This window comes from Alexandromys fortis, unplaced genomic scaffold, assembly GCF_014885135.2.
Source record: "Alexandromys fortis isolate MF-2015 unplaced genomic scaffold, M_Fortis_MF-2015_v1.1 scaffold_243, whole genome shotgun sequence".
NCBI classification, from domain to species: domain Eukaryota; kingdom Metazoa; phylum Chordata; class Mammalia; order Rodentia; family Cricetidae; genus Alexandromys; species Alexandromys fortis.
This window is the reverse complement of record NW_026068121.1, coordinates 969,694-993,281: the sequence shown is the minus strand read 5'-3', so window position 1 is coordinate 993,281 and position 23,588 is coordinate 969,694. Positions and strand designations below refer to the sequence as shown.

The window sequence follows — 23,588 nt, the reverse complement described above, 5'->3', positions numbered from 1 at the left end:
GACTGAGTGCCCTGCACTGCAAAACCAAAGCAAAGTAAGAAAGGGGCTGGTGAGGGGCTCCACAGGTCAAGGCCGCAGGCTGAGGACCTGAGTTTGACCCCTGGGATCCAGACGGTGCAGGGAGAGAACTGACTCCCGCACTGTATTCTGACCTTCACAGACACGTGTGTGTGCACACACACTCTCACGCACACAAACAAATGTAAACATTCCTGAAAGGAAGGAGGAAGGGGTGGCAAGTCAGGCCTAAATTTACCCTCACATATTGACTAGACACCTAAAAGCAGCTTACTGAGTATTTTGGATCTTCAGGGACACTTCTACAAACATGGGGGGCGGGGAGAAACGCTCACAGTGGAGTCTAGTCTGGTCATGAACTCAAAATCCTTCTGTCTTGTCTTCCCAAGTGCTGGGGTCACCGGTATACACAGGCTATTCTGGCTTCCAGAACTGCTGCTATAGAAAGCCTCGCTATCTCTCCCTCTTCCCTCCCCCCTTTAAATTTTTGAGATAGGGTCTCATATTGCCCAAGTTGGCCTTGCACTGGCTTTGACCTGAGGATGCCCACGGACTTCCAATCCTCCTGCCTCCACCTCAAGAGAGCTAGCATGATGTCACCACCATGCTCAGCTTTGATTTGTTTTATTTATTTATTTATTTATTGTCTTTTTCAAAGACAGTGTCACTACATTGACATAGCTCTGGCTGGCCTGGAGTTTTCAGCAATCCTCCTGCCTCAGCTCCGAACTCCTGGGACATGGATGTGTGCATACAACACAGCCATCTGTCTCTCTGTGTATGAGTGGTGTATGCACACATGTGAGTGTGGATGTGTGTGCGTGGTGAGTGTGCTCACTCCAGATAGTGTCCTGCACTGCTTTGTTGGTCCCCGACAGTGCCAGGGTCACAGGCCCTCATGACTGCGCCTGACATTCACATGGTTGCTGGAGATTCGAGCAGGTGTGGATGCTTTACCAGACAAGCCATGTCTCCAGTTCCCGCCTCTCCTCTTTTCCTTTGTGGTACTACTGGGTCTTGAATCCAAGACCACAAAAGGGCCAGGCAGGTGCTGTGTGTTCGGCCCCACCCTCTTACGCCTGACCTATTCAAGCAGCCCTGAGTGGATTTTCCCACCTTCTGCCCTGTGAACCTTCACCCATATGATGCTTTCTTGGCTGTTGTGTGAGCCTTGCAGCATGATTCAGAGTCTTTGTGTTGTCGTTTAAAATAGGCGGTGCATACAGGACTTTATCCCAGCTCGGGAGGTGGAGGCAGGTGGATCTCTGAGTTTGAGTCCAGTCGGGTCCTAAGGCATAACAAATAGACCTTAGTGAAGCTAAACAAGCTAACAGGCTATTAAATTCTAGATAAACGGGCTGGAAGCCAGGTCAGGGGTTAAGAGCACTGGCTGCTCTTGCCAAGGACCTACCTGGGTTTCCAGCACCCACAGGTGTCTGTAGTTCCCAGTCCTGGAGATGCGACGCCCTCTTGTGGCCTCCACAGGAACCATGTTGAAGTGGCACACACACACACACACACACACACATCCAAATGGAATAAAAATTATAAAGATAGCTCTTTAAATACTAGCTAGTCTACAGAGGCGAAAGCCTGGCCGCTGCCTCCTCCTCAGGGAGTGCGAGTGGCTAGGCATGGCCAGTGTATGGAGGACACTTTCTCCGTCCAGCCCACAAAACCAAGACAACAAGAGTCCTGCTGTCCTTGTGGTTCTCTGTGCAGCTGGATCCGTCACATCACATTTAGTGTCCTTGTGACCCACTGGGTAGAAGAACCTAGTAGTGGCTATTGAGGACACTGAGAGACTCGGGAGCGACAGGTCCAGAAAGCCAAGGTGACCCTGTGTCTTGGGTAGGGCTCCATTGATGTGAAGAGACACCATGACCACATTTCTCTGGAATGGCTGCTTCCGGTTCAGAGGCGCAGTTCAGCATCATGGCGGGACATGGTAGCGTGCAGGCAGACGTGGTGCTGGAGAAGTAGCCAAGCATCCTACATCTTGACTTGCAGGCAACAGAAGTGGTCTGAAACACTGGGCACGAATCCAGCATGAGACCTCAGAGCTCACTTCTCAGTGATCCGCACCCCCCAACAACACCTCCTACTAGTGCCACTTCCTCGGGGAGCCATTTTTTCCCAAGCCACCACACACTGGGGCTGATTCTGCAGTGGGGAAGCCGGTGGTCTGCTGGCCCTCAGGCCTGCTCTCTTCCCTGGTGGGGTCTCCATTCATCTTCACCATTCCAGGAAAAAAGGCTTGGGGACCGACAACTGTGAGGGTCTTCGCTGAGTGAGCAGAGCATGCACACAGCATCACGTAAACCAGGCCTGGTGGTGCACGTCTGCCACGCAAGCACTGGGGGGTGGGGCTGGAGGTGGGAAATCAGGAGTTCAATGTCACCTGAGGCCAACCTGAGCTACAAGAGGTCAAAAAAAAAAAAAAAAAAAAAAAGGCCGGGTGGTGGGGATACACACCTTTAATCCCAGTACTTGGTAAGCAGAGGCAGGCAGATCTCTGTGAGTTCAAGGCCAGCCTGGGCTACAAGAGCAAGTTCCAGGACAGGCTTTTTTGTTTGTTTGTTTTTGTTTTCCAGGCTTTGGAGCCTGTCCTGGAACTAGTTCTGTAGACCAGGCTGGTCTCGAACTCACAGAGATCTGCCTGCCTCTGCCTCCTGAGTGCTGGGATTAAAGGCGTGCGCCACCATCGCCCGGCTTCCAGGACAGGCTTTAAAGCTACAGAAAAATCCTGTCTCGAAAAACCACACACAAAAAAGAAAGAAATGGGAAAGATGGCCCCCTTTTTTTTGTTTGTTCGTTTGTTTTTTGAGACAGGGTTTCTCTGTAGCTTTGGAGCCTGTCCTGGAACTCACTCTGTAGACCAGGCTGGCCTCGAACTAACAGAGATCCGCCTGCCTCTGCCTCCCAAGTGCTGGGATTAAAGGCAGGCTACTTTTTTTTGGGGGGGGTTAAATTCTTTCACCCTCTTCTCATCCAGAAATGGGGATCCATTTATCTTGAGTACAATCAATACAGCTCATCTTCGGTGTGTAGCGTGTGAGGATAGCTCCTACGAGAGAGATAGACACGGCTTCCTTCTTTTGCGGGAAAATTTGTCCCATTATTAACTATTATTATTAGTCAGAGATTCATGTAGCCCAGGCTGGTCTTCTACTCCCTATGTAGCCGGAGATGATCCTGCTCTCCCAGGGCCTGTGCCCAGGGTGCCGGGTGAATGCCTGCATAGTGGTCTTTATCCTCATTCTCGATTGTGTTTCTCATTTATTTATTATGTATACAATAGTTTGTCTATATGTATGCCTGCAGGCTAGAAGAGGGCAACAGACCTACGAGTCACCATGTGGTTGCTGGGAATTGAACTCAGGACCTTTGGAGGAGAAGGCTGAGCCATCTCTCCAGCCCCCTTGGTTATGTTTCTGACACAAAGTTCCTCCCTCCCTCCCTCCCTCCCTCCGTTTTGAGACAGGGTTTCACTCTGTTACAGTCCTGGCTGTCCTGGAACTCACAGAGATCCGCCTGCCTCTGCCTCCCAAATGCTGGGATTAAAGGCGTGCGCCACCACAGCCTGGCTCAGGGTTCATTCTTTAGCCCAGACTGACACAAATTTGTGGGTGATCCTCCTGCCTCCCAGCCTCCTGTACTGGACAGAATCAATGGGTCCAGTTCCAAGCCTGCACAAATTCCGGGAAGAGGGTTGCACACATGACCACTGGGGGGCAGCAGAGAATTGCGATGATTTTAGCGCTTGCGCGTGCACGCGCATGAATGTGTGCGTGCGTGTTTGTACCCGTCAACGCAGGTGTTTTTCTCACTTTCCCACGCCGTGCAGAATTGCACCCGGTCCGGCAGACCCCGGATCCCCCGTGCGCTCCCATCCCGCAGCTGTGCAGGGACCAAACTACAGGCCTGGGATCATACAGTCCCGCCCTCTAGCTTCTTGTCAGGGTCTCCCACTGACTCCCCAGTGCTGCTTCCGTGGGGGTTCTGGGGATTCGAACCCAACGGCCTGCGCTTGCACGCAGAGGCCTCTCCCAGGTCTCTGGGCGACATCTCTAGGCGCTGTAGTTGACCGCACCAGGATTGCTCCGTGTCTAACTGGACTCCCTGATTCCGTGGAGAGCTTCCTGGACCCAAAAATCCCCCAGGACGAGAGTGTACTGTTCAAGGGAGATAAGGGAGCTTCGGATCAGTTCGGAATATTAGGGTTTGGAATCTGAGGGGGAATGAATGGTGAGTTGGGCCGCTGCAGCAAGATGCACACACCCTCCGTGCAATCCTGCCTCTCCATCACATGTTTACTGAACTAGCTCTGCCGGGATCTTGGTGAAGGCTTGATAAGGAAACCTAGCCCCCTAGCCCGGGACCTGAGAGTGGAGGGCTGGAATGGTGCAGGTTCATAGTCAAATTATCCCTTCGCGGCCTTTCATTCCTTGCCCGTGTGTCACTGACAGCCTTGTGTTGATGAGGCGAGCTTTTGGAGAAGCAGAATAGGCCCTGGCTTCTGCCAGTCCCAATGCGAAGAATGATGTCATCGCAGGCCCACAGCAGCAGAGGTTCACAGCGATGTCCCCGAGAAGCACTTGACTGTGACAACCCTACCCTGTTACTATTGACACTTCAGCTCACCTGTGGAAACCTGTGTCCCTGAGTCACGGTCACATGCCACTCCAGGAAAACTCTTCTGCCCTGTGAGGCGAGAGCCAAGTTTCTTCACATTGTCCAACCCCAAATGCCCAGAATCTGGCTACAGCCTCCAGAACTTAAACACGATTGACGGTTGCATGGACAGAATAGTAATTATTGAGATAGGGGTTCATGTGGCCCAGAATGGCCTCAAACTCAGTATGTAGCTGAGGCCCGTACTCTGCCTCCTGCTGGGATGACAGGCATGTGTTAGCACACTCAGCTCAGGTGCTTGGGGTATCCATCGGGGCTTGGTGCATGCTAGACACCACTCACGGGGTCCAGCCTCGGCTCACAGACAGCTGTGGGTTTACAGAGCCATCGAGAACTGAGAGAGCCTAAGTCCATGTGGCCTTTCCCCTCCCTCCACCCCCTCAAGACACCCGCAGTTTCTCAGCTTCCCACCAGAAAGACATCTACGGCGTGTGCGTGACATCGGCTGGAGACCCACGTCTGAGTGATTGGGTCCCAGCTGGTGAGCTGTTTGGGAAGGATTAGGTGTGGCCTTGTTGGAGGGTACGTCTTTGAGATTTCAAAGGGTCTCTCTGCCTGCTGCTGGCAGGTCAGGATGTAGCTCTTGGCTGCTCTCCAGCGCCGTGGTAATCATGGACTAAGCCTCTGACACTGTAAGCAAACCCTCAGCTGCTTTCCTTTGGAAGAGTTGCCTTGGAGCCAGGTGGTGGTGGCGCACGCCTTTAACCCTGGCACTCAGGAGGCAGGGGCAGGTAGATCTCTGAGTTCAAAGCCAGACTGGTCTGCATAGCAAGTTCCAGAACAGCCTGGGTTACACAGAGAAACCCTATCACAAAAACAAAAAAACCCCGCCGGTTGTGGTGGCGCAGGCCAGTAGGATTTGCTGCAGGAGGCAGAGGCAGGAGGGTCAGGAGTTCAAGGCCAGCCTGGGCTATACATTTAAAAAAACAAAAACAAACAAACAAACAAACAAAAACCAAAACCAGAAAGAAATGAGTTGCCTTGGTCCTGATGTCTCTTCATAACAACAGAACAGTGACAGAGGCATCTCCGAAGTCCCATGTACAAGCCTGGGGACTCCTGACTTCTTTCTTCTCTTTTTTTCAAGATTTTTTTTTTTTAATTTTCGAGACAGGGTTTCTCTGTAGCTTTTGGTTCCTGTCCTGGAACTAGCTCTTGTAGACCAGGCTGGCCTCGAACTCACAGATATCCGCCTGCCTCTGCCTCCTGAGTGCTGGGATTAAAGGCGTGTGCCACCACCGCCCGGCACAAGTTTGTTTTTGATATATAAAGACGGCTGGGGGTGTGGTTAGGGGGTGGAGCACTGGGTTGCCAGGGATACTGTCTGGTCACTATTGTTAATAGTTTATTGGGGCAGGAGACAATATGTACATACATGGAGGTCAGAGGTCCCTCCCTGCAGCCCCTATGTGTTTGGCTGTCTCTCAACGTCTGTCTATCTTGCCTGGCTTGGGAGTCCCCCTGGCTGGTCCTTCACCTTCCTGGAGCGCAGGCACTGTCTCAGTCTGTCCCACAGCCAGAAACAGTTGCAGATCTTAAAGCAGCCATGGAACAGCCAGGACCAGAAGTTCTTGAAGCGCTGGCCCCTCTCAGTGCTCAGCTCCTTGGGGATGGCGTAGGCTAGCCATATGCTCAGTAGCGTTGTAACCACCAGCAGCATGATGCTGAGCACCGGCTGGAACATCGCCATGGGTAAGGCCCCGTACACGTACACGCTGAATATGGTGTTTAGGCTGCAGTAGCTGCAGGGAACAGTGGGCATAGACTGTCCTGGGTCCCCACTCCTGTTCACAAGGCCAGCTTTCTCTTGTGCATGGGTACTAAGATATGTTTTTCTGTTTGGAGGAAAGGGGACTAAGGACAATTACATCACCATTTAAAAGAAAAAACATGATGACAGGACAGCTGAACTTCGGCTGCTGCCAGACAGTGAGAGAGCCTGGTGAGGTCAGGGGCGTGGAGGACCAACAGCCTCAGCGAGGGGAGGGAGGAGTCTGGAGTGAAAGCCTGCAGCCCAGCAAGTGTCCAGGAAGCCAGGCGGATGAACCGCCACCCTTATGCGGCCACAGCCCACAGTTGACCGTGATCTTCTGTACCCCAGGCTGGCCTCAAACTAGTTCTGTAGCCAAAGATGGCCTTGAACTCTTGATCCTTCTGTGTCTGTCCATCTCCCCATTGCTGGGGTGACAGACACACACTACCATCCCCAGAATCTGCCAGATCGCTCTGTCGTCAAACCTGTGTGTCACCTCTCCTTGACACCCCCCCAGCCACAGTGTCCCCTCCGCTCACCTGTAGTATGGATCCACCACCGTGAGAAGAAAGATGTAGATTCCATTTCTTTGACCAAAAATAACCTTATTGTCTGTCCGGCCACCTAAGATCTGATACTCGACCTCTGGCCACAGCAGGGGCTTGTCATCGTTGTTGTCGTGACAGCTGACATAGTTCTGGGGCAAGGAGAGAAGGATGCAGGATGCCATTCCGGATGATGCTGGCCCTCGGTCCTCCTAACCCTCCCAACCTCCTACTTCACCCTTCCTGGGACTCCTGGCAAGATACGGCCTAGACTGCCTTCCAACTTGCTTTGTAGTGGGTCCATCAGCCTCCAGCTCCGCAGTGATGGGGTGGCCGGCAGACACCAGCACTGCGTGGGCGGGATCCTGCCTACCTCTCTGTTCCAGAGGGATGGATGACCTGTGTGCTTGTCCCACTGTGCCCGAATGGCGCTCCAGTTCTGAGGCTGTGACCGGCAGTTGGCAGTGGCGGCCGTCAGGGAGTATGAATAGGTCATTATCCCATTGACCTCACTGATCACATACTCAGCGTTCATTATTTCTTCTAGATCCTCATCCTTCCACCTGAGACACAAGTTGAGGCAGCGGGGTTCCACGCCCCGATGGAAGGTGTGGGAAAAGAATGGGAGAGAAGTAGAGGGAGGGGATCCAGCCACTAGAAATGAGGGCCCTTCCTAAAAAGGGATAAGCTTGTGATGTTGTGTGTTTGGGTTTTGTTTATTGTTTCTGTAGCCCAGACTGGCCTTGAATTCCTGATCCCTGTCTCCACCTCTGCACTGCTGGGGTGACAGGTTCATGGGGTGCTGGGAACGGGATCTGGGGCTTTGTGAAGCCAAGCGAGCACTCTACCACTTGGCCCCAGAAAACAGAACTCCTGCACCCTATCCATCCCTGAAAGGTTTTGGATGATGTCTGTGGATACCTCCCCAAATCTTAGGTCTGCACCTAAGGTCGGAAGCACCCTGACATCTGAGGGCTGTGTCATCTGAATATTGAGCCAAGCTTCTCTTTTTAGGCTTGACTTTGCCTTGGCAGTTGAGGATCAAAACCATCTGGACACACAGACATGGAACCAACCTTGACAGGCAGGGCTAGGCTCTGAGGGGAAGAAGAGCCCCGGCCTCAGGAACACTGCTCCCTGAGTGGCCCAGTGTAGGAGCAGGTGCACAGCGTCGCGGTTGCTGTGGAGAAGCCTGGTCATCCACACCCAGGGTCACCGCACTTGGGGAGGTAAAGCATGGGGGGATGTTTGTGGCCAGCCTGCGCTATAGGGGACACTGTCTGGAAGCCATCTAAGCGGCACAAGCACAGTCATGTTCCAAAGAGAGCCTGTGGTGACATTGGTCCCCAGAGCCTCCAGAGATTTCAGGGGTGACTGCTTCCAGGGACTGCAGAAGCTCCCGTTCCACAAGAACTGCTCAAAAGTCCGCCCACATTCAACCTTCTGAGTGCTGGGATTAAAGATGTACCATCACCACCCAACTCAAGATAATCTCTTTAGGACAGTCTTGCTGTGTAGGCCAGACTAGCCTTAAACTCACAATCCTCTGCCTCAGCTTCCTGAATGCGAGGATCATAGGTGTGTGTGACTGCACCTGTCTCTGAGTGTCGCTAATCTCTATCTAGCTGTGCCTCCAATTATCATATATGCTGACAAACTCCTGCTCATCCTTCAAAACCCCACAACCACTCATAGAAACACAGACCTTGCTTCGGGCTAGGACAGAGTTGGGAGAGCATAGGCTGCACAGATAGGGTCAGAAGGAGACGATGTAATTGGGTCTGATGGCACAAGAGATGCCAGCACTTGGAGGGTTGCAGCAGGAATACGCAGAGCCCAAAGCCAGCCTCAGCTACATCGTGGGTTAGAGGCTGGCATGATATGAACCATAAAAGGAGGAGTCAGAAGGCTGCTGTGTACACCCGCTGTGTACACCCGCTGTGTACACCCGCCAAGTCAAGCCAAGGCCGTGGCAATAGAGGCCTTTCTCACACGGAGAACTGGGCCAAGATTCCTTAGCTTTGGGCTCCATAGCTGGGGCTGAATGGGACGGGGTGGGTGGGGCAGGAGGGATGGCTGGGGGTGGGGTGCTGGCGCAGCCTGGGGCCTCCTTACAGTTCCACCACGGGCTTCCACGGCTTGTCGTAGTAGACCAGGCGAGGGCAGCCCAGCTCCTTGTACTGGTAGTACACGAGCAGGTCAGCCTGGGCCTCCGCCTCGTGGCTCACTGGTTTGTACGCTTCCCTTTAGAAAAACAAGGACGTGGTGACTGAAGCCCACACCGCTGCCCCACTACTGTTTTGTTCTTTGTTTGTTTGTTTTAAAAAAGGGTTTCTCTGTAGCTTTGGAGCCTGGCCTGGAACTCATTCTGTAGACCAGGCTGGCCTCAAACTCACAGAGATTCACCTGCCTCTGCCTGCCTAGTGCTACCACCGCCACCACTGCCCCGCCTTTTGTTTTTACATCACAGGTCCCGGGATCTGAACTCAGGTCCTGGAAGCTGCAGTCTTTGCTGGGTCCTCCCATGCCAGGACTGACATACAAAGGTCTTTTCCTCAGGTTTACATTTATGTGTTTCTGTACACGGTGTATGTGTGTGAGAATGTGTCTATCTGTGTGTACCCGTGTGTGTGTGCCCATGTGTGTGCCCGTGTGTGTACCTGTGTGTGTGCCCATGTGTGTGTGCCCGTGTGTGCCTGTGTGTGTGCCCATGTGTGTATGCCTGTATGTGTGCCCATGTGTATGCCTATGTGTGTGCCTGTGTATGTGTGTGCCTGTGTGTGCCCATGTGTGTGCCCATGTGTTGCATTTTAAGCCAAGCTCAAGAGTCTCCTGAGAGGGGCCCCAGCCAATAGCTGACAGCTACACAGAGGCCCAGACTGAAGCAGTGAGGGGACACAGTGGGGCCACCTAGCACATGGGACCTACACGCTGAAAGGAAGAGAGTAACACCCAAATTGTCCTCTTCCTGTCACATGCCACACTGAATAAAGAAGCATCATCTGGACAGTGTTTCTCTCTCCCAAGTCCCTCAGTTGGCTCTGGACCACCAGTGGCTACTAAAATCCACAGACGTGTAAGCCCCATGTCAGCAATGGTGTGTGGGGACTTATGGTCTATATCTGCCCTTCTGGTGGGTCAGGAGAAGCCCCACCTGGAACCCCAGTGAGAGATGGGGGAGGGGCTCAGGTTAGCACCTAGACTATGTCCTCTCCTCTAGGGCCTCAGTCACAAACCTCCGTTGTCTATAAACTGCTAAGGCGGAGTGAGTGTGGGACTGCATCAGAGAAACACTCCCGAATGACAGCCCACCCCAGGCACTTGCCGCTCCTGGGCAGCTGGGCGGTGGTGGTGCACACCCACCCACTCCCAGGCAGTGGTAGGCGGATCTCTGAGTTCAAGGCCAGCCTGGTCTACAAAGTGAGTTCCAGGACGGGCTCCAAAGCTGCGCAGAGAAACCCTGTTTCGAAAAACCAAAAATAAATAAATAAATAGAAACAAACCAAGCAAGCTATGAGGAGCAAGCCTGTAAACAGCGGTCCTCCATGGCCTCTGCATCATCTCCTCCTTGGGTTGCTTTTGGTCACAATGTCTTATCATAGCAACACATAGCTAATGAGACAACTTACCGTCAGTGCTAAGGCCTGGCTCTGACTCAAAGTATCACATTAAACAAAGGAGAGGCTTCCTGATGGGTTTCAGTGCCTGGCACAATGTGCGGGCTCCCTACACCGCTGCATCCCACTAGCTCCTGGGACTGCACGGTTGCCCTTGGCCAGGCCCCAGTTTTAAATCACTCTTCCTCATTCCTGGGGGTCTCTGTTCCCAGAGTGTGAAGGAACGAGAGGTGGGCAACACCCCACTTACTTCTCAATGATGTAAGTGTAGTTGTCCTGCAGCTCCACCGGGTCGAGGATTCCCATGGAGCAAGCAGAGATTTTGCTGTAATGGAGAGAACTGGGTGAAGGGGAGGGGCGGGGCGGGCATGGGGGAACGGACACAAGAACTGGAGGGGGACGGTGGGGCACTGGCCCCAGCTGTGGAGGTGGAGGGTGGGGGCCTGCAGTCACCTTAGGGAGGGTTCCAAATCCTTCCTTAGAAATTAAAACCTGTGGCTGCAGAGATGGCTCGCGTGGGGGAGGGGCTCCCAGCTGTGTGTACTGCCAGCCCCAGGGGATCTGAGGCTTCTGGACTCTGAGAGAACTTGTACCCCCACACTCACTCACACACACCAATACTCACCTCCCATTCACACGCACACCAACTCTCCTCACACACACACGCTTGCTTACACACCCACTCACTCTCAGACACACAGAGTAAAAACAGTCTAACACAAGAAAGAGCAGATCTTCATAGGAAGGTCACGGTATCCCCTCATCAACAAGCTCAGGTCATGCACACTAGTGTCCCAGAGCACAGCATGGCCACCTCCGCATACCACTAGCCAACCTCTTCCTGGCTCAGGATGGACGGCTACTCCCAGGGATTTGCGGTTTTCAGTGTTTTAATTTGTAGCACAACTGTCAATTATATGCAGAACTTTGATGCTAATATTTAAATTTAACATTTAATAACATAGTCTAAATTCAATATTTCAGTGTTTAAATGTCTGCTTATTTATTTGTGTGTGCGAGTATTTTGCCTGCATGTCTGTCTGTGCACCATGTGTGTACAGAGCCCACAGAAATCATGTGAGTGGACCTGTTGTGAGCCACCATGTGGTTGCTGGGAACCTAACCCTGGTCCTCTGCAAGAGCAGCTGTTGTTCTAATGGCTTTCTCCAGGCCCCGAATCCCCTATTATGAAACTACTAAAGACATACAAAAGTAGATAGAATAATGTCACCTCATTATAGCGATGCTGCCGGCCCTGCCCTGCCTACCCTGTCCCCGGGGCTGTGATACTCACTTCTGCACAATAATCCTCTTGGACTGGTCACAGCCAATTGAAATGAGTGTGGTCTGCAAGGGACAGAGGCGGAGAGGTGGTCAAACAAGCCATGAAGAGCCACCGTCAGCCCTGCTGCCGAGGAACACTGTCTAGGAAACATTCCCAAGCCTGATTCCCACACAGTGGCTCTCGGTGTCAAGTCGAGGCTCTATCCACAGCAAACACCTAGCTCTTCATCCCCGCCCTCAAAAGCACACAGTGCCCCACACTGGGATTATGGTAAGAACTGTGTTCCTTTTTCTGGCTGAATAATATCAACCGGATGAATGGGCCACGCTCTCCCCATCCGTCTGCTGGTTCCCACGGCCACCCACTGCGAATGACGCAGCTGTGGATGAAGGACGCATAAGTTCTTGCATGCAGGCATTTCATTTTCAAGTCTCTGGAAGCACCTAAAACAGTGGGTCTTAATCTGTGGGTCGCAACCCCATGGTGTAAAACAATTCTTTCACAGGGGTCACCTGAGACCACTGGAAAAAACACAGGTATTTATATTATGATTCATGACAGGAGAAAAATTACACTTATGAAATAGCAATGAAAATAATTGAATGGTTGGGGTCACCACAACATGAGGAGCTGTTAAAGGGTCTCAGCGTCTGGGAGGATGAAAACCACTGATCTAGAAGCTCTAGTTCCTCAAATTGGCCAGAGAAAATTCTAGAGATGCCCAGTGAGAAAGAGCACTTCCCCCAGAGGGTTGTGAGGGATTCCCTGAGATGGCAACAGTGACCCCAGCAATCAGGACATCAGTGTCATTTCTGAACCAGAGTCCACCCAGGGTGGTGGGACCAGCTCTGAGACTCGGCACATACCAGGGGCTTCAGGTCCACACACGCCAGTGTCTTGTCAGCTATGTCCACGGTCAAGGAGGAGACGCTGTGATGCTTGATGCTGCGAAGCAACAGGGACACTAGGGATGGAAGGTCTGCATTATGGTGATGCTGGCGCGCTCACCCTGCTGACCATCCATTCGCATGCCCAGGTACTTCCCCATCCTCTGCTGTCCACCTGCCGGTACCTGCCGTGAATACTTTTGGCTGTCAACTTGACACAGTCAGGAAAAGGGAACTTCAGCTGAGATTTTGCCACATCAGATTGGCCAGTGTGGCATTTACTTGATTAGTGATTGATGTGGGAAGCTTCAGCAGATAGTGGGGCCACCCCTCAGTGGGTGGTCCTGGTTGTATAAGAAAGCAGCCTGGGCTGAAGATACGGCTCATAGGCTGGGCTCCCAACCAAGTATATAAGAAATCAGGCTGACAAACACTTTTTATGAGGCTACAATTACCATGATACCCAAACCACAAAAAGACAATACTAAGAAAGAGAATTACAGACCAATCTCACTTATGAACATTGATGTAAAAATACTAAATAAAATACTGGCAAATTGAATCCAAGAACACATCAGAACCATCATTCACCATGATCAAGTAGGCTTCATCCCAGAGATGCAGGGCTGGTTAAACATACGAAAATCTGTCAACGTAATCCACCATATAAACAAACTGAAAAATAAAAACCACATGATCATCTCATTAGATGCTGAAAAAGCAATTGACAAAATACAACATTCCTTCATGATAAAGGTCTTTGGAGAGAGCAGGGATACAAGGAACATACCTAGACATAATTAAGGCAATATACAGCAAGCCAACAGCCAACATCAAACTAAATGGAGAGAAACTCCCAGCGATTCCACTGAAATCAGGAACAAGACAAGGTTGTCCACTCTGTCCATACCTATTCAATATAGTTCTTAAGGTCCTAGCTAGAACAATAAGACACCAAAGAGAGATCAAGGGATACAAATTGAAAAAGAAGAAGTCAAACTCTCACTGTGATATGATATGATAGTTTACATAAGTGATCCCAAAAATTCTACCAAGGAACTTCTACAACTCATAAACACTTTCAGCAATGCAGCAGGATACAAGATTAACCCCCAAAAAAATCAGTAGCCCTCCTGTACACAGATGATAAAAGGGATGGGGAAGAAATCAGAGAATCAACACCCTTCACAATAGCCACAAATAGCATAAAATATCTCAGAGTAACTCTAACCAAACAAGTGGAAGACTTGTATGACATATGACAAGAACTTTAAATCTTTGAAGAAAGAAATTGAAGAAGACACAAGAAAGTAGAAAGACCTCCCATGCTCTTGAGTAGGCAGAATTAACATAGGAAAAATGGCAATCTTACCAAAAGCAATCTATAGATTCAATGCAATGCCCATCAAAATCCCAGCAAAATTCTTCAAAGACCTCAAAAGAACGGTACTCAACTTCATTTGGAAAAGCAAAAAACCCAGGATAGCCAAAACAATCCTGGACAATAAAAGAACTTTTGGAGGCATCACAATACCTGACATCAAACTCTACTACAGAGCTACAGTACTGAAAACAGCCTGGTATTGGCATAATAACAGACAGGAGGACCAATGGAACCAAATAGAAGACCTGGATATCAATACACACATCTTCAAACACCTGATCTTTGATAAAGAAGCAAAAAACATCAAATGGAAAAAAGAAAGCACATTTAACATGTGGTGCTGGCATAACTGGATACCAACATGTAGAAGAATGAAAATAGACCCATATCTATCACCATGCACAAAACTCAAGTCCAAATGAATCAAAAACCATAAAGACAGCCATACTGAGCTTTATAGAAGAGAAAGTGGGAAGTACACTTGAACACATTGGCACAGGGAACCACTTCCAAAATAGAACCCCAGCAGCACAGACACTGAGAGAAACCATTAATAAATGGGACCTCCTGAAACTGAAAAACTTCTGTAAAGCAAAGGACACGGTCAACAAGACAAAATGACAACCTACCGAATGGGAAAAGATCACTAACCCCACATCAGACAGAGGTCTGATCTCCAAAAATATACAAAGAACTCAAAAAATTGGACACCGAAAGATCACATAATTCAATAAAAAAATTTAGTACTAAACAGAGAACTCTCAACAGAGGAATGTAAAATGGCTGAAAGACACTTAAGGAAATGTTCAACATCCTTAATCATCAGAGAAATGCAAATCAAAACAACTCTGAGATGCCATCTTACACCTGTAAAAATGGCCAAGATCAAAAACACTGATGACAACTCAGGCTGGAGAGGTTGTGGGAAAAGGGAACATTCCTGCATTGCTGGTGGGAGTGCAAGCTGGTACAGCCCCTTTAGATGTCAGTGTGGCGATTTCTCAGAAAATTAGGAAACAACCTTCCTCAAGACCTAATAATACCACTTCTGGGTATATATCCAAAGGATGCTCAATCGTGCCACAAGGACATGCGCTCAACTATGTTCATAGCAGCTTTGTTTGTCATAGCCAGAACCTAGAAACAACCTAAATGTCCGTCAATCAAAGAATGGATAAGGAAAATGTGGTACATTTACACAATGGAGTACTACACAGCAGGAAAAATAATGACAGCTTGAATTTTGCAGGAAAATGGATGGAACTAGAAAACATTATTTTGAGTAACCCAGACACAGAAAGACAATTATTACATGTACTCACTCATAGGTGGTTTTTAAACATAAAGCAAAGAAAACCAGCCTACAAATCACAATCCCAGAGAACCTAGTCAACAATGAGGACACTAAGAGAGACTTACATAGATCTAATCTACATGAGAAGTAGAAAGTAGAAAAAGACAAGATCTCCTGAGTAAATTAGGAGCATGGGGACCTTGGGAGAGGATTGAAAGGGGGAGGGGAGAGACAGGGAGGGGAGCAGAGAAAAATGTAGAGCTCAATAACTATCAATAAAATAAAATAAAAGATAAATATTATAAGTAACTGCATTAAAAAAAAACCCACAATGTACTTACAGGCCCACTCCAAATTAAATGCTATGGTAACATGAAAAAAAAAAAAAAGCTGGCTGAGTGCTGGACTGTGGTGGGCACCTTTTATCCCAGCACTCTGATGGCAGAGGCAGGGGGATCTCTGTTGAGTTCGAAGCCATCCTGGTCTTGAGTTCCAGCATGAGTTCCACGATAGCCAGGGCTGTTACGCAGAGACACCATCTCAGAAAAACAAAAACCCAAACAAACAAACAAAACCAAAAGCAGGCTGAGTTCCCAGGCGCAGCCCGGAAGCTATGCTCCTGTATGGCTTCTGCATCAGTCCCTGTCTTCAGATTCTTCCTCGGCTTCCCTCGAGGATGGACTGTGATCAGTCCGCGTAAGCCAAATAAACCCTTTCCTCTCCAAGTTCCTTTTGGTCATGGTGTCTCCCACAGTATTCGAGAGCGGACTATGATACCATGCCGACACACACAGACACACACATACTCATCAGCGCAGGCTAACCTCAAACTCTTGACCTTCCTGCTCCCACTTCTCCAGGGCTGAGACCACGGCCACATGCCGTGACACTCAGGACCTGAGGTGCTGGGCCTGGGACCCAGAGTTGCCGGCTTCCTGGGCGACTGCTCCCCAGCTCTAGGCCCTGTCCCCATGGAGAACTTAGGCTAATGTGATCACAGTGTTCCAGAGGTAGTATTGGAACTCAGCCCTACTTCTCCCACCGTGGCTCCGGGAAACCCTGTAGGTAGGAGCAGGGACGACCCTCAAGCCCTGAGACCGTCAGTACCTGGAGGTGAAGTTAATGTCCGCGTTTTCCCAGTGGTGCTGCTGTCGGAGTTCAATTTCCTGCAGCAGCGGCAGAGACAGCAACAGACAGACACACAGAGAGACAGCCATTTGCAGCAGGGATCCGCACAGATGTCACCCCCAAATGGGAGGGGGCTAGTAAGAGAAGGGTGACTGGTGGGCCCATCAGCTGTCCAGCCCCACTATGTATTATTCCTATGTCATAGGGAAACCTTCTCTACACTCTCATGGCCCAATCCTTGGTCTCCCCTATGAGTTGCAACTTTGTCCGCCCCTCACTGACATCTCACATCACGAGAATTGCCTGAAGTGTGGGTGTGGCTGAGTCCTACCTGCTCAGGTGACATCGTGTAGACTGATCCTCGGGATCACAGGCAAGTCCTGCCATGACTCTGAGGCAGACAGGTGCAGGGGGACAACTGGCCCCCTACCTGGTCCCTGACTGGAACTCAGATAGCTCAGTTCTCACCCTCCCTGTACCTGGTGCACCCCAGCCTCTCCTGTGTGACAGTGTGTGTGTGTGTGTGTGTGGTGGCTGCCTGTCAGGGCAGAGGAGTCAGGGCACAAAGGAAATGCTGGCATGGAGGGTCAGGTGTTAGTGGTACACTCCCCGCGTCCAGCCCTTAGGAAGCCATCGTGGGATAACATATTCTATGGCTTCCCTGGCCTACAGAGGGACACTGCGTCTCGCTAACACTAAACAAAACAAAACAAACAAAAAAGCAGTGCCCGGGGTGTTATTGGGATTTGGTCAAGGCCCCCGCCATGGCCACAGACACACACCAATTTGTGCTTAATGTTGCCGTCGAACGTGTTGCCAAATTCACTGGTGTGTGCTTCGAAGCCCAGGGAGTGAGGGTTGCTGACCATCACCTAAGACATAACACACAGACAGCTGTCCCTCTGTGACAGATACCCAGGGGAACCCTATCCACCCTCAGACCAGACAAGCTGTGTATGCACACAAGCTTCTGGGTTGTAGCACATCACCGGGAATATCTGCCTATCAGCTGCAGCCTCAGAAACTGAGACCACTGAGCTGCAAGACATAGCAGGATGTCACGAACAACAGGGAGAGTGGGGGTTGTTGGAAGAACCCGGAGTGGCAGAAGGAAGAGACAAAGAGAGAGATGGAGGAGGAGATGGAGGAAGAGATGCTGGAGAAGGAGGACATGGAGAAGACAGAGGAGGAGATGGAGGAGGAGATGGAGGAAGTGGAGGAGAAGGTGGAGATGGGGGATGAGATGGACAAGGGAGGTAAGGAAGGAAGAGGGAGAAAAGAAGGAAGAGAAATAGGAATGTGGAGGGGGCAGAGAGAAGAGAGGAAGTTTCAACAAACAAGGACTTCTGGGGTTGTGGCCTGGCAGCACTGTGGAGGATGGAGCCTGTGGTCCAGGCTGGAGAGTGCAGGCTGGCCTATACTCACCAGTGGTATGGGGGTCTTTCCCCGCCGGGGTATCATGAGGGCGGACAGATCCAGCTTGGTGTTCATGTCTATTGTGAACATTTTATTTACCATGGTGCTTTCTAGAACCTCCACCTGGGGAAGAGGATGGGACATAAGGAAATACTGTTCCCAGCCCCGTCTCCAGAAGCAAAGGACAAGTGGGCTATGTGGCATATTAGGGACAGAATTTTATCCTCATGCTGAGAGCCATGGCTGGACCCTGTGTCCCCAGAGAACCTGATGTAGACAAGCATCTCCACCACACTTTTACAGGAACCAAGTCCTTCCAGAATGCTGTCGTCTTCAGTCTCTTCTTCTTCCTCTTCTTCCTCCTCCTCCTTTTTTTTTTCATGTATCTTGCAATATGGGGGAACTAAACCTGTACTCTGATATTTGCTAAGCAGCTGCTCCAAACTGACCAGGCCCCCAGCCCCTAACTGGGGGATTCTGGGCGGGGCTCCATTCTGACCATGCCCCCCAGCCCTTCACTGGGGGAATTCTAGGCGGGGCTCCACCCTGACCATGCCCCAGCCTCATATTCACTTTTTCTTTTAACACAAGGTCTTGCTGAGTTGCACAGGCTGAGTGGAACTTGAAATCCTTTTACTGCAACCTCCCAAGGAAGTAGAATGACGGACCTCTACCACCATCTCTTGCTCAAGTTTTCTCTCTCCGATTCCCCTACTCTAAAGGCAGAGATGGGCTCAGGGATTGGCTTACTGGACCATGACTCTCCTCCATTGTATGAGGTCCTAGGTGGCATCCGCAGTGCCACCAGCTACCCACCCCGGAAAGAAATAACCACAAAGGTCACTGGGAACTGACTTAGATCACGGAGTCACCTACATTACACGGCTCAATATCCAACTTGGGGTTCATGAGAACGGCCTGCACGTTCACAGTGCACTTCTCGAAGTCAAAGGCTGCGCCCTTTGGGTCCTGCACTGGCGTGAGAAACTCCAGCATGCCAGTGTCCGTGAAGGAGAGGCCCATTAGTGAATTCCAGGAAGGTGGATTCGGCAGCTGCAAGCAAAGCCAGGTCTGAGGCCCAACCCTCGCCTTCCTGCTTTTCTTTTTGTTTTGTTTCTTTCCACGGGGTCTTAGTAGCCCCAGAAGGCCTCACAAACACAGAAATCCTCCTATTTCAACCCTCCCGAGAACTGGGGATGAAGAGCAGACTCAGCATAACATGCCCAGCCTACTACTTTAAAAAACAAAATGTTATTCTATTTACTTATTGTATGCAAGCTCACACAGTGCAGGGCAGAGGACAACTGGTCAGGAAGCAGCTCTCCCGTCCACCAGGTGGGTCCCAGGCTTCATACTCAGGTCATCAGGCTTGGTGGTGGGGGCCGTTGTGATCTCCCGCCACCCCCACCCCCCCGCCCCCGCCCAGGCTCTGGTTGCTGTTTGTGTGCGAATGTAACGCTGCTTGGGATGGAACCTTAGCCACAGCGAGCATCCTCTTTCTCCAGAGCAACAAGCCAGTGGCTTCATATGTATATTTCACTGCTTTTCTTTGTTCTGTTTTGTGGCTCTGGGGGTTTGAACTTGAGACCTGGTGCTGAATAATTTGTTTGTAACTGTGTAGGGTAGGTCACAGTGGGTAGAAGTGTTCACCTAGCATGCATACAGCCCTGGATTCCATGTGCAGAATTCCCCAAAACTGGGCATGGTGGTGCCTGCCTACCATTGGAGCACTCTCAGGGATGGGAACTACACTGTTATCCTCGGCTATCAGTGGAGTTCCAGTCCAGCCTTAGCTCCACGAGGCCTGGCCTCAAAACAAAACATTTCCCTAGTGGGATGCTCAGGCTTCGACGAGGGACTAGGGCCTAAGAAGGAAGGCTCACATCACAGCTGTGGCTGAGGACCCAGACATACTTGGATCACGGAGGTTTTCAGGTAACTCTGACTTCCGTAGTACAGCTGATTGCTGTGTGTGAACACCGCCAACTCGAAAATATCTGGGAAAGAAAAAGCAGAAGCAAAGATGAGGTCGGGCTCTGGGAAAGGAGCAAAGCCAAGGGGCTGGCGAGGTGTCAGCAGGTACAGATACTCGCTCCCAAGCCTGAAGACCTAAGTTCAGTTCCCGGGACCCACATAACGGAAGGCTAGACTCAACTTGCATAGGTCTTCTGACCTCCACACACTCACCCAGGTGCACATGCAAACATCTTCACACCCACAGCTGCAATAAGTAAGCAGACAGCGGGGCTGGAGAGATGGCCTGCTCTTCCAAAGGTCCTGAGTTCAATTCCCAGCAACCGCATGGTGGCTCACAACCATCTGTAATAAGGTCTGGTGCCCTCTTCGGGCCTGCAGGCATACACACAGATAGACTATTGTATACATAACAAATAAATAAATAAATATTTTTTTAAAAAAAGAAACAAACAACAAACAGCGAAAGTCAAAGATCAGTTATCCCCCCCTCACCGCAACCCCACCCAGCATCAGGGGGTCACAGGCCAATCACAGCCAAGCTGAGGAGTGGGATCCTGGGTGGGGGGTGGGGGCTGAAGTTAGGCAAGAGGCTTGATAAAAGCAAACTGCCAGCAACAATTCGGCCACATACTCGAGGCAACGCTGTGGACGGTGAAGCCACCGGAGGAGGAGATATCGGTGAAGAGAAGTCTCTTTCCTTTCCACAGCTCTACGGCCTGCATGATCTGGCCTAGGAGGGGACAGGTAGACAATTATGACATGTGTCCCGTGCAAACGCACCATGCCTCTGTGCCTCCCTGCATGGCCCCCACACCGTGTCTCCTTTGCCTTCACTGAGTTTTTATGATTTGTCTTTGGTTTGCCATTCAAAAACCCAAGGAGAGAAACTGAGTAGACACCTGATTGTTCAAACCCCAGAAAACACGTGGGCTCTGGGAAAGGCGACCCATCTGAGTCTCTTTGGTAATGGAGCTCTGAAAAGTGACAACTGGACCCAACAGAGAGCAAATGCTCTGTGTTCATGAAGGGGACGCCACAAGGCAAATCTACCAAGAATAAAACTGCCTCAAGGCTGATGACCAATCAGCAAGGTGTGGTGTGTGTGCACACGTGCACGTGTGTTTGTGTGTGCGTGCATGTATGTGTGTGTGCGTGTATGTATGTGTATGTGAGTGCATGTGTGTGTGTGCACGTGTATAGGTGCATGTGCGTGCGTGTATGTGTGTATATGTGCGTGTGTGTGTTTGTGTGTGTGTGTATGTGTGTGTGTGTGCATGCATATGGATCTCTGATGTCAAGGAAACTAAAACCTAGGAGAGGAGGAGCACCCAGGAGGTTCCAGACTTCTAGGCCTGCCTGGGTTACAGAATGACCTCAAGGCTAACCTAGTCAACTTAGTGAGATTCTATACCAAATTAATTTAAGAGGCTGGGGGCATAGTGAGGGGTGGAGCCCCACCTAGAATCCCCTCCCTCCCCCTTACCCCCTGAGGGGCTAGGGGCGTGGTCAGGGTGTAGCACCTGCCTAGAATCTCCAGTGAGGGGCTGGGGGCGTGGTCAGGGTGGAGCCCCTGCCTAGAATCCCCACTGAGGGGCTGGGGGCATGGTCAGGGTGGAGCCCCGCCTGCCTTCAGACCTTCACAGCATCTCTCTAAAAGTCTAGCCCAGTTTGTAATCCTAGCAGTAAGGAGGCAGAAACAGGGGGATCCCTGGGACTTGCTGACCATTCCCAGGTTGGGTAAAATTATATTCTTTGAAAATGAAGGAAATAATTGAGCACTTGATGGGCACCTCTGGCCTCCTTGTGCACATACAAATATCTGGGGTCTCCAGTCTAAATCAATCCCCGCTGGTGGAGGTCAAGGTGGGGTGTGGCTCACCTGCATTGGGGGACACCATCAGACTTAACTGACCATAGAGGAACAGAAAACCCGTCTGGCCTGGCTTGATGATGACGTCAAGATATTCATTGTACTTAAAAGGTATCCCTTCACTGTTGTTCAGGGGGTGCTCCAGGTAGTAAAATGTACCCTGAGGTAAGAGACGCAACCAAGTCACTGTGGCCCAAATCCACTGGGACAATCCTGCTCAGTTCAACCAGCACCCTCAAGTGGTATTAAGGCAGGGACTTCGAGAGGTCAAGGACATTGCCCAGCCTCAGCCCTCCCGTGATCCTCAAAGACCTTCCCCAGTGTCTGACTAAGGGGGAAGTAATGGAGAGTAGTTCTTATTAAGAATTAAAAAATATTAATGATTAAAATTATTAAGAATTAAATACATATTGTATGCATGTATGCGTGTGTGTGTGTGTGTGTGTGTGTGTGTGTATGGGGTATGTGCATATGAGTGCAAGTACCCACAGAGGCCAGGGGAAACTGGAGTTATGGGTGCATGTGAGTCACCCAGTATAGATGCTGAGAACTGAATTCAAGTCCTCTTCAAGACTGGAAATCCACACTAACTGTCAGCTGAGCCACCTCTCCGGCCCTGAGGGTCAGTGGAAGTCACTGAGAAGATCAGCCTCCGTGCACCCTGGGGAGGGAGTATTTGGCCTCTGGGTTTGAACGTGGGGGAAGTGTGCTGATTAGAGAGTAATGGAGGCAGGGAGATCCAGCCACCATGGGCGGTGTCATTCCCTAGGTAGGTAGTTTTAGGCATCTAAGAAAGCTGAGCAAGAACAAGCCAGCAAGCAGCTCACTGAAATATGCTTCTGCCCTGAGTTCCAAACATGACTTTTCTTGGTGACGAATTGTGTGACCCAGGAGTGTAGCCAGATAAACCCTTTCCTCCCTGTCTCAGTTAGGGTTTCTATTGCTGTGAAGAGACACCATGACCACAGAAACTCTTCTAAAGGAAATTAATTGCTTGCTTACAGTTCAGAGGTTTAGTCCATTGTTATAGCAGGAAGCATGGTGGCATGTAGGTAGATGTGGTGCTGGAGAAGGAGCTGAGGGGTCTTACATCTTGACCCGTGGGCAACAGGAAGCCACCTGACTCACTGGGCATAACTTGAGTATATATGAGACCTCAAAGACCCGCCTACACAGTGACACACTTCCTCCAACAAGGCCACACCTCCTAAAAGTGTCACTCCCTTTGGGAGGGGCAAACCACCACACCCCTAAAATGGCTTTTGGTCAAAGTGTTTGCCACAGCTATAGAAGGAAACTGGAAAGGAAGCAAGCTCCTCCCCCTGCATAGTCTGTGCCCTAGGGGAGCGATAGGGCAGGATATTGGGGAGGGGGTCCATGATGGCTCTGTGAGATGGCATTTGGGGTTAGCTGGAATGTAGAGGCAGTGAGGAAGCTCCAGGCACCTGAAGTACACCCACAGCCCTGAGGCTGAGAAAGCTGGAAGTAGGCCTGCCCTGGGAACACCCTGCTCCCTTCCAGGGCAGTCTGGATGCTATTCTCTCTGCACAGGTTCGCCTTCTGGAGTGGGAGACTGACAACTTTGACAAGAAGGACATTGGTTAGCTGTGATTTGTGTATGGTGTCCCAGGAGAGGGAATCTAGAGAGCACTGCTGCTCTGGGCACCGGGCACTGCTGACATATGCTGCAGACAAACACACTGGCAAATACTCATATAT

The 23,588-nt window shown here is 50.6% G+C and overlaps 1 protein-coding gene across 1 annotated transcript in view; it reads right to left on the bottom strand.

The window, feature by feature from the left end:
- Positions 1–6,055: 6,055 nt before the first annotated feature.
- The window catches only part of Catsperd (cation channel sperm associated auxiliary subunit delta), a 38,906-nt gene continuing 21,373 nt past the window's right edge, over positions 6,056–23,588 (bottom strand). Inside the window, exons 6-19 of the mRNA XM_050125346.1 lie at positions 21,879–22,029; positions 20,631–20,729; positions 19,937–20,019; positions 18,899–19,075; positions 18,032–18,145; positions 17,389–17,478; positions 16,586–16,644; positions 12,780–12,858; positions 11,923–11,975; positions 10,879–10,953; positions 9,127–9,255; positions 7,385–7,574; positions 7,006–7,163; positions 6,056–6,455 (exon numbers count right to left, since the gene is read on the bottom strand). Of these exons, the coding sequence (XP_049981303.1) occupies positions 6,149–6,455; positions 7,006–7,163; positions 7,385–7,574; positions 9,127–9,255; positions 10,879–10,953; positions 11,923–11,975; positions 12,780–12,858; positions 16,586–16,644; positions 17,389–17,478; positions 18,032–18,145; positions 18,899–19,075; positions 19,937–20,019; positions 20,631–20,729; positions 21,879–22,029 (1,764 nt within the window). The 3' untranslated portion in view covers positions 6,056–6,148. The remainder of the gene's footprint in view (positions 6,456–7,005; positions 7,164–7,384; positions 7,575–9,126; positions 9,256–10,878; positions 10,954–11,922; positions 11,976–12,779; positions 12,859–16,585; positions 16,645–17,388; positions 17,479–18,031; positions 18,146–18,898; positions 19,076–19,936; positions 20,020–20,630; positions 20,730–21,878; positions 22,030–23,588) is intronic.